At 44.0% G+C, this 14,362-nt stretch overlaps 1 protein-coding gene across 4 annotated transcripts in view; it reads left to right on the forward strand.

Moving 5' to 3' along the window:
* Positions 1 to 3,050: 3,050 nt before the first annotated feature.
* LRP6 (LDL receptor related protein 6) overlaps positions 3,051 to 14,362 on the forward strand; it is a 105,663-nt gene continuing 94,351 nt past the window's right edge. For 3 of the 4 annotated variants that reach the window (XM_079975085.1, XM_079975086.1, XM_079975087.1), the window contains exon 1: positions 3,051 to 3,181. In XM_079975085.1, the coding sequence (XP_079831211.1) occupies positions 3,127 to 3,181 (55 nt within the window). In that variant the 5' untranslated portion in view covers positions 3,051 to 3,126. The remainder of the gene's footprint in view (positions 3,182 to 14,362) is intronic. The other variant, XM_079975088.1, reaches the window with a different exon arrangement.

A 14,362-nucleotide genomic window follows, 5' to 3' on the forward strand; every position in this document is an offset into this window, starting at 1 on the left:
CGTACTTCGAAACCACGTTTTTGGGCCATGGTGTTGCCAGGAAGCCGTGGATCCGTGATTTTTGTGGTGCAGGCTGTGCCCCTGGACATGATATGTGATTTGACAGTGAGCTTGGGCTGATCTAGTGCAAAAAGCGTAAGGATCCATGAGGATCCGTGTTTCAAAACCACGTTTTTGGGCCACGGTATGGCCAGGAAGCCGTGGATCCGTGATTTTTGTGGTGCAGGTTGTGCCCCTGGCTATGACGTGTGATCTGACGGTGAGTTTGGGCTGATCTAGTGCAAAAAGCGTGAGGATCCATGAGGATCCGTGTTTCAAAACCACGTTTTTGGGCCACGGTGTGGCCAGAAAGCCGTGGATCCGAGTTTTTTGTGGTGCAGGCTGTGCCCCTGGACATGATGTTTGATCTGATGGTGACTTTGGGCTGGTCTTGTGCAAAAACCATGAGGATCCATGCTTCGGAACCACGTTTTTGGGCCACGGCATGGCCAGACAGGCGTGGATCCGAGTTTTTTGTGGTGCAGGTTGTGCCCCTGGCTATGACGTGTGATCTGACGGTGAGTTTGGGTTGGCCCAATGCGAAAAGCGTGAGGATCCATGAGGATCCGTGATTCAAAACCACGTTTTTGGGCCACGGTGTGGCCAGGAAGCCGTGGATCCGAGTTTTTTGTGGTGCAGGCTGTGCCCCTGGACATGATGTTTGATCTGATGGTGACTTTGGGCTGGTCTTGTGCAAAAACCATAAGGATCCATGAGGATCCATGCTTCGGAACCACGTTTTTGGGCCACGGCATGGCCAGACAGGCGTGGATCCGAGTTTTTTGTGGTGCAGGTTGTGCCCCTGGCTATGTCGTGTGATCTGACGGTGAGTTTGGGTTGGCCCAATGCGAAAAGCGTGAGGATCCATGAGGATCCGTGATTCAAAACCACGTTTTTGGGCCATGGCATGGCCAGGCAGGCGTGGATCCGAGTTTTTTGTGGTGGATGCTGTGCCCCTGGCCATGATGTTTGATCTGATGGTGACTTTGGGCTGGTCTTGTGCAAAAACCATGAGGATCCATGAGGATCCATGCTTCAGAACCACGTTTTTGGGCCACGGCATGGCCAGGCAGGCGTGGATCCGAGTTTTTTGTGGTGTAGGCTGTGCCCCTGGATATGATATGTGATTTGACAGTGAGTTTGGGTTGGCCTAATGTGAAAAGCGTGAGGATCCATGAGGATCCGTGCTTCAAAACCACGTTTTTGGGCTACGGTATGGCCAGGAAGCCGTGGATCCGTGATTTTTGTGGTGGATGCTGTGCCCCTGGCCATGATGTTTGAACTGATGGTTACTTTGGGCTGGTCTTGTGCAAAAATCATGAGGATCCATGAGGATCCGTGTTTTTTAAACATGTTTTTGCGCCCCTGCGGCCCCACGAAATAGTGGATGCGTGATTTTTTTGATGCTGTCTACAGAGTAAGACATAGTCTACAGTATCATGGTGGTTTTATTTAATTTGAATGAAAAAATCATATGAATTCACGAGGATCCGTCTAGATCTGCCATTTACCTTTTTCCGATTATAAGCAAGTAAATTATATTTTTAAAAATGTATTTCTCAAGTTGTTGCTTGATTCTTTGTTAAGTGAAGTAAGAAAGGGAGAGCTAGCTTATTTCATAGCTAGACTTGCTCAAAACAAGGTTTTACAGCCCAATTCCTATGCTTTTAATTTTGCTCCCAAGGATGGGATTTTAAAACTGTGTGCAACCCACGCCTTGGAACCTGGAGGGATAAGTTGCAATTAATATATCTTATCCCATCCATTAAAACCGAAAAGAGGACAGCTGTATAGAACAGGGAAATTCTGTAGATTGCATGTTTACCATTTATATAGCATTTTCAGTACTGTTAAAGATTCATATGCATAGATGCAGTAATCCTCTTAAAGATAAGCCAATATTGTCTTAATGTCTGAAGGAGGGAGGTGCTGAGAGTAGAGCAGCCTTGCTTGAGTTTAGGTAAAGCTAATGCCAAGGCTGCTTCTCCCATTCGGGTTACCTGCGCAGGACTTCCGAAATGCTGCGCCCTCCGAGGCTGAGGGGGCGGGGGGGGGCCGCAGCCGCCTTGCCCCCGGCGCCCCTCGCAGGGAGGCCTTGCCCGGCGGCGGGGGGGGGGGGCGTGTGTGACGTCATGCACACACGGCAGCCCCCCCCCAGTATTGCCCCCCCCCGGCGCGTCCTTTTCCCGCCCATTTATGTAAGCCGCCTGCGTGGCTGGCCAGGTTGGAGCCTCGCCTTCGCTCGCGCGCAAGCGAATCGCTCAGAACGTTCACCAAGGAAAGAAAAGCGCCGCAGCCGAAGGAGAGAGAGAGAAGCGCCGCCTCCTTCTCCTTCTTCCTTCTCCGCCGCCGCCGCCCTTTGTGCCGCTCTCGCCGCGCAGCCCGTGTCCCCGAAAGTAGTTCCGGCATTCCTCCGGTCCGGGGCGTGAGATTCTGCAGCCCAGGACCTGCTTCCCTGCTTGGCGGCGAGAGCGAGGCGGGAGGAGAAGGAGTCCCTCCGGAATGCGGCTGCCGCGTCGCCCCCTTTCCCGGGGGAGCTTGGCGGGGCGGCCTTCGGGGCGTCTCTTCCCGGAAAAGGGGGGCCGGAGCGCCGGGCAGGGGGCCTTTCGGCGGGCCCAGGTGGGAGGCGCTCCATAGGAGGAGGAGGAGGAGGAGGAGGGATCTTCTCTGGCTTCTCTGCACCGGGGATCCAGGAGGCGGCGGCCGAGAAGGGGCTGTGCTGCTGCGCCCTTCCTTTCTCTCGGCTTCCCGAGGAGGAGGAGGAGGAGGAAGGAGCGCGGCCTGAGGAGCAGCAGCAGCCGCCGCCCGGTGTCTTGGCGGCGGGCATGGGGGACGCGGGCTTCTCCTCCTCGCCGGGAGCCGAGGGCCAAGCAGCCCTCTAAGAGAAACAAAGAGGGCCAGGTGGGGGCGGCGGCGGCGGCGGTTCCTTCTGCGCGGCTCCCTCGCTTCCTGCCGGCCTCCCCCCGCACCCCGAAAGTATGAGAGGGCGGCCGAGGCGCTGCTGCCCCCGCTCGCCGCCCCCGCTGCTCCCGCCGCCGCCGCCCCCGCCCCCGCCCCGCTGCCGCCGGTGAGAGCCCAGGAGAGAAGATGGGCGCCGTCCTGAGGAGCCTCCTGGTCTGCGGCTTGTGCTCCCTGGCCAGAGGTGAGGCGGAGGGGGCCAGGAAGGTCCCCGGCACGTCCGCGTGTCGCGTGTTCGTGTGTACGTGCGCATCTCGGGGGGAGGGAAAGGCTGGCTGGCCTGGAGACGAGGCCCCGGGAAGGGGCGCAGCGGCTCGCTCCTTCCTTCCTTGCCCAAATCCTGGAACATGGAGGAATTTGCAAAGGGGAGAGCTTGCCAGTGCACACAAACACGGAAGACAGTTCTCTTTCCTTCAGTTTCATGGAGGGAGGATTGCTTTTAAGTTTTTCTTTTAAAAAAGAACAGCATACCAGCCTTTATTAGATTTTGTGATTTTGGGGGAATTAGAACTTTGGAAAATTGTTTCCATCAATTAATTTCCAATAACTGTGTGGCCATTGTAAACAAACAGCCATTCCTATGTCTGTCTGCTGGGGCTATTGATTGATAGTGGTGGGACTTCTTTACAATGAATCATGTTTAGAATCGCGGACTGGATATTCTTGGTTTGGGAGTGTTGATTTTCCCTTAGCAAGGTCTCCGATCCTAGCTAAATAGTTACTTGGGAGTCAGCCACGTTGAAATGAGTGGAACTTACAGCAGTCAACATAGTTAAGATCAGGCTGGAAGCTGTAATTAATAATGCAATTCTGTACACAATTACCTGAGAGAGGCCTATTGAACTTAATGGAGCTTACTTCTGTGTAGACATGTACTGTATAGGATTGCACCGCTGGCAAATAACACATTTTAGATAGCAACTGTGTGGTCTGATCCACCAAGTTTAATGGAGTTTGCTTCCTTGGAATCGTGTGTGAGATAATATTTAGCCCGCAATCAGTTTGGAAAAGTTGAGTGACTCCTGAGCACACCTGTTTTCGGACATAAGTTCTGATGAATAAAGCAAGTGAAATTTACAGCTTGATCATGACCATGCATACTCAGAAATAATATGCAATTAATATCCCTTTATGCAAAAGGTATGAAATGTTCAGGTCTCCTGCAAAGAACAGTTTTTTTAATTGCATCTGTGAAGTCTGCATATCTTAAAAGTATTTTCAGCCATATGAATTAGTATGAGTTCATTTTGGGCAAAATGAAAAGGCTCCCCATATTTCAGGAAATGTTAATTTCCATTTCAGAGACCAGACTGGAATAGATTTTTATATTTTTATATACCAATAAAAATAGGATATATTGGTCAGTTTATTCAATATTTTATTTCTTTTTTGTCTCTTCTCTCATCTCCCACTTCCTGGATTGTGGTGAGCAGAAGTGTCAGATACTCTACAGCTGATTTGCTGAAGCTGTTTCACATACTGTTTAGAAGAAATACTTGTTCACAGACACCTCACAACTATTCTTTTTGCTGCAGTAGAAGTAGAAGAATGCTTCTTGTATTTGTGTGTGAAAAGAAATCCCGTCTCAATTTTTTACAATTCCTCTGCATTTGCTTGCTTTGATGAACATTTTGGGGAGTTGAACTGGATTGGAGGGGAGACCTAGAAAGGCATTTGATAAAAACAACAAAAAACCCATGTGCAAGTATATTCTTGAACTTCAAGCTTTATGCATTTGTTTACCATATTGCATAGGAAAATAATATGTGCATGTAATACCAAATATTCCCTTTGAGGAAGGATAGTTGATTTATATGGCTCTCTGATTTTCAAAGGAAAAATGATTGTTTAAGTTAACTTTATAATGCATAAAGTTTAGTCTAGTTCTGCTGTGTTGTCCATAATCAATAACCTGACTGAGAGTAGAAAAATTAGCAGGATTTTGCCACAAATTATTCTTTTCTCCAAATGTTATGCTATACTTCCATATTTATGAGAATTTCTACAGACTTCCTCGTGTATTGTAGAAAAAACGTTTCTAAAGATGCTTACTTTATAATCAAATATGGATTTAATATGCTTACCTTACAATCAAAACTAGGTATATTGACTGCATTTGGATGATCGTATATTGGATTAATTATAACAGAATCAGAATAATAGAAGGGGCCCTAAGGGTCATCTAGTCCAGCCCGCTGCATTGCAGGAATCACAGCTGAAGAATCCTTTACAAATGGCCATCCAACCTATGCTTAAAAACCTTCGAGGAAGGAGAGTCCACCACCTTCTGAACAACTCTTACCATCAGAAAGTTCTTCCTGATGTGTAGTCAGAATCTCCTTTATTGTAACTTGAATCCATTGGTCCATTCGGGTCCTACCTTCCTTAGCAGGAGAAAGCAAGCTTGCTCCATCTTCCATGACACAGCCCTTTAGATAGTTAAAGATGGCTATCATATCGCCTCTTATCCAGGTTAAGCATACTTAACTCTCTCAACCATTCCTTATAAGACTTTGTCTCCAGACCCTTGATCATCTTGGTCGCCCTCCTCTGCACACATTCCAGCTTGTCAACATCCCTTCTTGAATTGTGGTGCCCAGAACAGTACTCCTGGTGTGATCTGACCGAGGCAGAATAGACCCTCTCATGGATTAATTATGGTTTTCATGTTTATACTATTTTGCAAATCTTCTTGGGTCACTTTTGTGTAAAAATCAACAAATACAATAAATAATCATAAGCCCCAATATGAATGAGCCTTATGGACACACACACACCTGTTTCATACCCCACATCATGCTTGCAAAGCTATAAAGTCTTTAGTTAATTTTATCAGAACCAAGAAACGGTCTAATGGCTTCAGAAAAATCCAAGATAAACCAAGAAACTCGTTAATTGCTTCAGAACAAGCCAGGAGAAAAAGCTACCATATTTTTCGTCCCATAGAACGCTCCGTCCCATAGGACGCACCTAGTTTTTTGGGGGGGGGGAATAAAAGAAATTTTCCCCCTTTATTTCCCCCCCCAAAACCAGGTCGGGGAACAGCGGGATGGTGGCGCTGCGCCTCCCCGCTGTCCCCCAAGCTTGTGGGGCTGGACGATGTGTGCCCCAAGCGCGGGGCGCTCTGCTTCAGGGTGTTCTGCGTGCCGGGCGGCAGGCTGCTATCCGCAGCGTAGGGAGCCCTGCGGGAACTCCCACGGGCTCCCCAGGCTTGCTGATAGCTTCCTGAAGCCTGGAGAGCGAGAGGGGTCAGTGCGCAAAAAGCGAAAGCCTGTATTCGCCCCATAGGACGCACACAGATTTCCCCTTCATTTTTGGAGGAGAAAAAGTGCGTCCTATAGGGCGAAAAATATGGTAACTTCAAGTCTGGTATAATATAATTTGTTCTGAAGCCCTTAACCATTGTTCCTGGTTCAGTTCAGATGAAATGGACAACTTTAGTTAACAGAAGGCCTGCATGCTTGCTGAAGTTACTAAATGAAGGCTCACTTGAATTTGGCTATACTGTATCTTCTATATGTTACATAATTTATATTGGATCTATGTGTGAGTTCAAGTGGGAATAAGAAATCGGAGCATTTGAACTCTGATTGTAAGGTGAATTATTTTATCTAAGAAAAAAATTGATGTTGGCTAGCTCTTTAGATTACTCAGAATTTCAGTATAATACCTTTGGATTACAGAGAGTTTGTGGCTGTGTATTTTACAGAGGACCAGTTAGCTAGTATATCACTGCTGAGAAAAGCAGGAATTTGGTAGGGTATAGAGGGTTAAAGATTGTGTATGCTTGTTAATTTGCTGATGAATGATGTCAGGCTGCCAAAGGCTGGAGATCCAGTCATTGGGACCCCAATATTAAGATGTCACATTTTTAAATATACAGGATGAACATAGCAATTTTTCATAAATATATGTGTATGGCCAGAAACTTTTACCATTAATATGTACTAGTTATCTTTTAGTTAGTATATTGTAAACTGTATAAAATGAATATGCTTATATATAATGTATGATGTAGTGATATTTGGGTGGAGAGGGACTAATTTCAAATTCCCACTTGGCCATGAAACTCATTGTGTAACCTTGGGCTAGTCACAGTCTCCCAGGTTAACCCCAGCATACAGAATCACTGTGAATATAAAATGGGGAGGGGTCACCCTGAGTGTTAGGAATATAATAAAATATTCATGCTGGATTGCTGCATCCTTTTTCTGCTGTACTGCTAGGGCTGCTAGTTTTGACTTCAATGAAAATCAAGCTAGGAAATTGCTTTCAAAAGCAACAGTAATTACTTTGCCATTAAATATGCAATCTGTTGGGACTGTATTTGCCAACTTGGCTAAAAACAGTTTTTAGACAGTCTTTTTTTACTTTGGAAAATATATTTCCTGATGTAAGGCACCTAGGTAAACATACCAGACGTGGGAATGCTCTTTACTAGACAAACTGACAGCTCAATCCTAGGTATGCTTCCTTTTTAGTCAGTTCCAGAGTTCATTAGGGCTTTCTGTACTCCTTTACGTTAATTCCAGAGTGGGTAGTTGTGTTAGTCACCATAGCCTTGTGGTACTTTGGAGATTAGCATGTATTTTGTGGCACAAGCCTTTGTGCATTACAAACAATCGGATGAAGTTGGCTCTAGTCCATGAATGTTTATTCTGTTAATTCTCAAGGTGTCCACAAACTTAGTTATTCCTTGCATAATTACTTGGATGGGAGTCTCATTGAACTAAGTGGTATTAATTTGCATGTAAACAAACACAAGGTCAGCTGCCAGGGTAATATATATAAACAAAAAAGGCGTACAGGGATAATGCTCCCAGGGGGTAGGATTCTTTCTATCAGTTGTTAATTTGGGAATTCACTGAGATTTTTGTAACCACCTTATTCCTGAGCCTGTGAGTGCTGTTGCATTATCCAGTAATAAAGCCTGAGTTGCCGCTGAATGTATGTAACAGAGAAACACAGCAAATCCTACCTGTCCCATGAGTGGTACTGTATAGGTGTCACATTCACACTGGATACTATTTTAAAAATATAAATGCTCCAATTTTCCTATGATGATATGTTGAAAAGGAATTTCCATTATGCCCCTAAATAGTGTTCAAAATTCTATAGGCGCCAGGTGCATTTTGCACCTGGCTATAAGTTACTTGCGACCAAGTGGAGATGCCTGGGTGCCAGGATGGGGCCTGACATCACCACCACCTGGAGGCGCATGCCTGGGGATCCCTGGATCTGGACTGTTTTCACACACTAATACCACATCTGGTAAAACTCTATCAGTTATATTTTATCTGCACAATCAGTGAATTTCAGGAACCAAAATGCTGCTTCTGTGCAGCCTGAGCAGGAGCAGTGAAAAGGTTATAGTTAATGGTTTTCACTTGTCTTCACTTACCCCATCCCACTGACCTGCTCACAGTTGTGAAGAATACTCTTACGTTATGAATGGACCATTAAGAAAAAGATTTAGGAATCGGCTTGTATATATGTGGACTGTCCCTTAATCAAGTAACTTTTTTAGGTTAAGTTCTCAAAGTTCTTAACCTAGCTCAAGCTTGTCATCTGAACTAGCCAGATGTTTAACTGATAATTGATCACAATCAGTCCATAATTTGAAAAATAAGATTCTAGATCCGTCTTGCCCCAAAATGACAACTAAACAGTTTGTTTTGGTGACTGCAACCCCAGTTTAAGGTGCCATTTGTCACCTAGCTTCTATATCTGAATTTCTAACACTGCTCCCAAAGCCCCACAGCAAATTTATAGTAATTAGGTCATTCTTATTCCATACCTTTTGCTGTCTCCTTGAGGTAGCGGCTTCTTGAGCTGTTACTTGTAAGCATAAGTGGGGAGTTGAGTGAAATACCCAAATACGGTAAGTTTCACAGCTAGAAATCATGACCAGACACTGGAGAGTTTGTAGGTTTCACCTTTTCTCCCCTCTTAAAAATGCTGCTCATGCAGATCATGCATCAAGAGACTATCACATATTAAAGGAGCTTGCTGGTGTGGCATTATTTCTATGAGCAGTGCATCTAGGATGCTGGAGCAGGGATACAAGACATTAAAATGTATTTTGCACAAATTACTCTCTGTGTAGTACACTCTCAACTTCCATCTGCCCCTCAGTGTGGGCAGTGGTCAAGGAAGATGGGAACTGGAGTCCAAAATGCATGAAGGAAAAATAGTTAGGCTATGGTACTGTAACAAACATTTTTAAAAATAAAAATGGAATGGCTTTGATTGTATTTATGCTATGTTTTGATGTCCAGCTAGGGGGCAGAGGATGCTCATTTCACTCCAGTTTTATTTCTTTCTTCTGCCATTTTAAAAAGCACAAAATAAAGAACAAAAGATGCCTCATAAAACATCAGGAATTAAAGATTACAAATATAAGAGTTGACAGATTGAGAGAGCTCCCCTTCTTTTTATCCTGTATGAACACTTGTTTGTATCTGGTGCTGTGTGAACAGAGTCCCACTTGTGTAATGGGACTTCTTTAACCTCTCCTCCCACTGTGTACCCCAAAATCTGCTGCAGTTTATGAGAATTCACAGGGAACTTGGGGAGGATGTTCCATTGCTCAAGTAGAAGTCTGCTGTGCAAGCTGTCGCTGCTATTTAGTGATTTAAAGTAGAACTGCAATTTCGCTTTATTTACTAAAAGGTTCTGAGATAACTAATGGCAAAATTTAAAAGCAATCAGCTTAAAAATCAAAATCAGAAACAGCAATAAAAGTAGAAATGTCTGTGAAAGAACAGCCAAGGTAGCAAAATGCAGCAGTTTATTAAAAGCTTCAGAGAATAGGATTGTTTTACCTGGTGCTTAAAAGTTAGCAACTTAAGTGCCAGCTGAGTGCTCCATGAGCTTCATGCCATGACAGAAAGACCCTATATTGTGTCACCAGCCACTTCACCTCAGAAGGTGCGCGTGCAGAAAGAAGGGTGCCTGATTAAGATCTTTTAGAGTGAATGAGTTCGTTTGGAACTTTAGACTTCCGTTGTTTAGAATTGTGTAGATGCTTGAACCTTGTGCCTGCTGTGTGTTTAAATTTTTTTTGAACAGAAGTTCCATTTTTATGAATATAAGTTCCATAAAACTTAAAGTAGTAAAGCAAAGTTTTTAAAAGAAATTTCCCTCAGTATCTAGTTTTTCCTTTCAGGATCAGGGTTATTTCGAAAACACTTCTCTTCTGTCCCCTCCACTCCACCAATAACACCATTCTAATAATTATTTTTATTCAACATTGATGTGTTTTACTGCCACAGCAGTACAATTTGTCTTGAGTGTGTGTAACTCTGTGTACAGAGACATGGAATTGCTGCCAGAAGATGTAAAGATGGGCCACTGCCAGTTGTACTGGCTTTAAAAAATGAGAATCAGGAAAAAAACATAGAGTGGAACATCCTTTTTCAAACACACTATAGCTCTCATTACACCTTTGGGAACAATCTTCCTTATCCTTTCTTTTTACCTCCTTTTCCCTCTTGCCACACTTCTCTAGTGATGCGGGTTGAAAAACGTCCAAGTACAATATTTTTCCATGATTTTTTCTCTACTTTTTGACATATGTAGTTTCATAAAATTAATTATTATCATAAAAAATTGAGCACAATGCAAGTCAAATTGGTCAACTGTAAAGGTTAGAATTGTAGCAAAACCGAAAATCAATTACTGACATAAAATAGTGCCATGCAAACAGGGTAAGTTTCAGAGTTATTTGAGATAGCTTTCACTCAGCTGCAGCACTTCTTCTGCAGCAACAGCACAGCTTGCTTCTCGATGGCCCAGCTTCCATTTTTATTTCCCAGAATCTATTGCATGTAGAGTTGTTCTGAGAAAAATAATCTTGGTTTGATATCTGGGCTGCTTTCAAACAAACGACAATATACTGGTCATGTTAAGAGATTTTCCCACTTCTTAAACCAGGGGTTGGCAAGGTTTACCTTGCCTGGGCTGGTTCACTCCAGCGGAGATCCCTCCGTGGGCCAGATCGTGCGTGTACATGAGCGCACACGCCCGCGATTTCCAGCGTCGGCATCTGTGCAGACATGATTTTCGGAGTCTGCGCATGCGCAGACACGATTTCTGATGCCACAGAGGTGAGTCCTGGCACTGCACCGCGTCGGCTTAGCACAGTGCACTGGTTAAACGACCCCCGTGGGCCGCTTGTGGCCCATGGTCCTTAGGTTGCCTACCCCTGGTAAACCATGTTTTTTGAAACAGGATGAGTGTGGTGGCTCCGTGCTACTTTTCTTGCCTGTCTCTGTCACTAACCACCACAAAACTACTTCAGCACAGGGATCCTTACTTACATTGGTGCACAGTTTACAATTACATCTGAACTGTGGAATTCTGGTTTAATGTCAGTTAAGAAATCAGCATCCTTTCTGATTATCCTGGTTTGTTTATTAAACCAGGGTTTTCTGATTTGGACATAATGGGGAAATCTGTATTAATGTAAACCCGGATCTCTGTGTCGAAGCCAAGATATGATGAGAAGAAGGGAGAGATGAGGGAGAGGTTTTGTGTCCTTGATGTTTATCCATTGCCTCATCAAACTGGCTTCTGAAACCATGGGTGAATGTCTAAATGCAGGCACTAAGATTGGATGGATCAATCAAATATGGCTTGTTGCAAAACTGGAATGGAAATGCTGTTTCTCATCATCAAGATTATTCTGCTCTGAATAGCATTTTTGCAAGTGTGTGTGTTGTTTTAGTTTTTGCAAACTTCTTGTGTTGCTGAAGGTGGGAACATTGTAAGCATTCTAGTTAGAGGGTATAATTAAGAGAGTATGTTACACTTTAGAATATCTCCTGAGAACTCCTGATTACTCTGTTTTCATAGCCAGGATGTATCCTGCACTTTTAGCTTTACTTTTGTTTAGAATTAAGTAGGCTTTTTCTTGTATGCGCAGAAAATCTTAAGATAACTGAACACACAAGAGCTGAGAAGCAGCCTTGAAAAGAAAACACTTGACATAGCTGCCAAAACTTAATTCTTCTCATCTCTTCTGTGTTAGTTTGAAAATGTTCTTTCATCCTAAATTGCCTCAGACAAGGTACCAAGTAGCCGTTGGTGCCTAAGTTGAGCATGGCAGATGCACCTGAATTGCTACAGAGGAGGTTAAGGGGTAATATGATAGCCATGTTCAAATATATAAAGGATGTCACATAGAGGAGGGTGAAAGGTTGTTTTCTGCTGCTCCAGAGAAGCGGACACGGAGCAATGGTTCCAAACTACAGTGGTGCCCCGCAAGACGAATGCCTCGCAAGACGGAAAACTCGCTAGACGAAAGAGTTTTCCGTTTTGGAGGTGCTTCGCAAAACGAATTTCCTATGGGCTTGCTTCGCAAGACGAAAATGTCTTGCGAGTTCCTGCGGGTTTTTTTTCCTTCCCCCCCCCCTTTTTCTAAGCCACTTATCCGCTAAGCCGCTAAAAGCCGCTAAACCGCTAATAGCGCTAATCCGCTAAACCGTCAATGGGCTTGCTTCGCAAGCCGAAAAAACCGCTAGACGAAGAGACTCGCGGAACGGTTCTTTTCGTCTTGCGAGGCACCACTGTACAAGAAAGAAGATTCCACCTAAACATTAGGAAGAACTTCCTGACAGTAAGAGCTGTTTGACAGTGGAATTTGCTGCCAAGGAGTGTGGTGGAGTCTCCTTCTTTGGAGGTCTTTAAGCAGAGGCTTGACAACCATATGTCAGGAGTGCTCTGATGGTGTTTCCTGCTTGGCAGGGGGTTGGACTCGATGGCCCTTGTGGTCTCTTCCAACTCTATGATTCTATGATTCTATTAGGAAACAGGTTCCTTTTCTTTTTGTAGAAATACTTACACTACTTCTAAAGACTCTCTTTCTTTTTGATAAATATTTTTTATTGATTTTCTAATATTGTTTCAATAACAGCCTCATTATAACAATGCCAATTATATCCAATTAATACAGTTTTTAAAACCAATTATTTATATATCAAATTATACAACTTAGTTAAAGTGACATCCTCATGTGCTAGTTTTGATGGGTTTCTCTTTGTTTTTTATTTTGTTTTTTGTGTTCCGAAATCTTAATAATTTCAGTTACATACCCTTCAAGATAGTAATCCTTTAGACAGCAGCTACAATCTTATGTTTTCAATTCGTGTTTATATATTAAGTAAATTATAAAGTTTCAAGTGAAGTACAGTGGTACCTCCAGTTACGAATGGGATCTATTCTGGAGGTCCGTCCGTATCCCGAAAATTTTGTAACCGGAGAACTGCTTCTGCACACACATGCGCTGCCGCAGAACGCTTCTGCGCATGTGCGAAGCGGCAAACCCACTTCCGGATTTGTCGCGGCCATAATCCAAAGATTCCGTAACCTGGAGGGTACACAACACGTACCACTGTACTCACTCTGTAATCATTGTTCTTTCTCTCGTGTGGTAATTCCCACCCCACATGATATTGTCCCAACCATATATGGTGTTGTGTCCTTCATTCTTCCAACTCTTGATATTTCCCATCATGACTCAGGGGAAGCGGTTGTCTCACAGTTTTCCAAAAGCCTCTGCGTCACTTCGTCCCATGATTCAAGAGCTTGTTAGAGAGAGACCCCTCTGTTTTAACAAATAAACTGTCCTCACAATTTTTTTTCCAACCCAGGAAGAGCAGTCTGATTCCAAACTGCCAATGATTAATAAGAAAACCTCTGACTTTGCAGCCAGCAGAATCCTTTCCTCCTTTCAGCTGAAAATTCCAAATTGTCTCAGTCTCCTTCACATTCCTTTGAAAATAACGGAGAGCAGGGGTGGTTTTGTTTCATATTTCAACATAGTCCTTTAAAAAGGTGAAACTTCCCCATCTTTCTCTCTCTCTCCATTCCATTCCTCTCATACATGCAATTCCAGTTTGATATTAAATTTCATGTCATTAATCTAGTTTCTTTCACACTCACTTTTTATATCATGTTTTAACCTTGCATTCCGAGGAGGGTTGCCGAATCAGAAATGTAGAAGAAAAACTTTGAAAAACAACTGGCTCCTCCCTCTACCCTCTCTGTCACCAAATGAAACCTTATCTCAATTCCAACCTTTAAATCCTTGTAGCTGAGATGTTCCACAGTTTGTCAACTCATCGCCTCTAGCATGTGCCTGTACTTTATTCCAATTAAAGCCCAATTAGCAGGATATCCTCTGCTTCCAGGAACGGTTGGAGGGTGGGTTGTGGCAGGTCGTGGCAGTCGGACTTGTGCCTTTGCCTGCCCTGTCATTCCATAGGGAAGCAAGTGCTAGTCCGCAAGGCATTCCACAGGTGAGAGCCGTTCCTTTCCCACCCAGACATAAACTCCCTCATCTTTCTTTCTTTTTCTCTGTCTG

The sequence above is a fragment of the Podarcis cretensis genome (genome assembly GCF_951804945.1).
Source record: "Podarcis cretensis genome assembly, chromosome: 5".
NCBI classification, from domain to species: domain Eukaryota; kingdom Metazoa; phylum Chordata; class Lepidosauria; order Squamata; family Lacertidae; genus Podarcis; species Podarcis cretensis.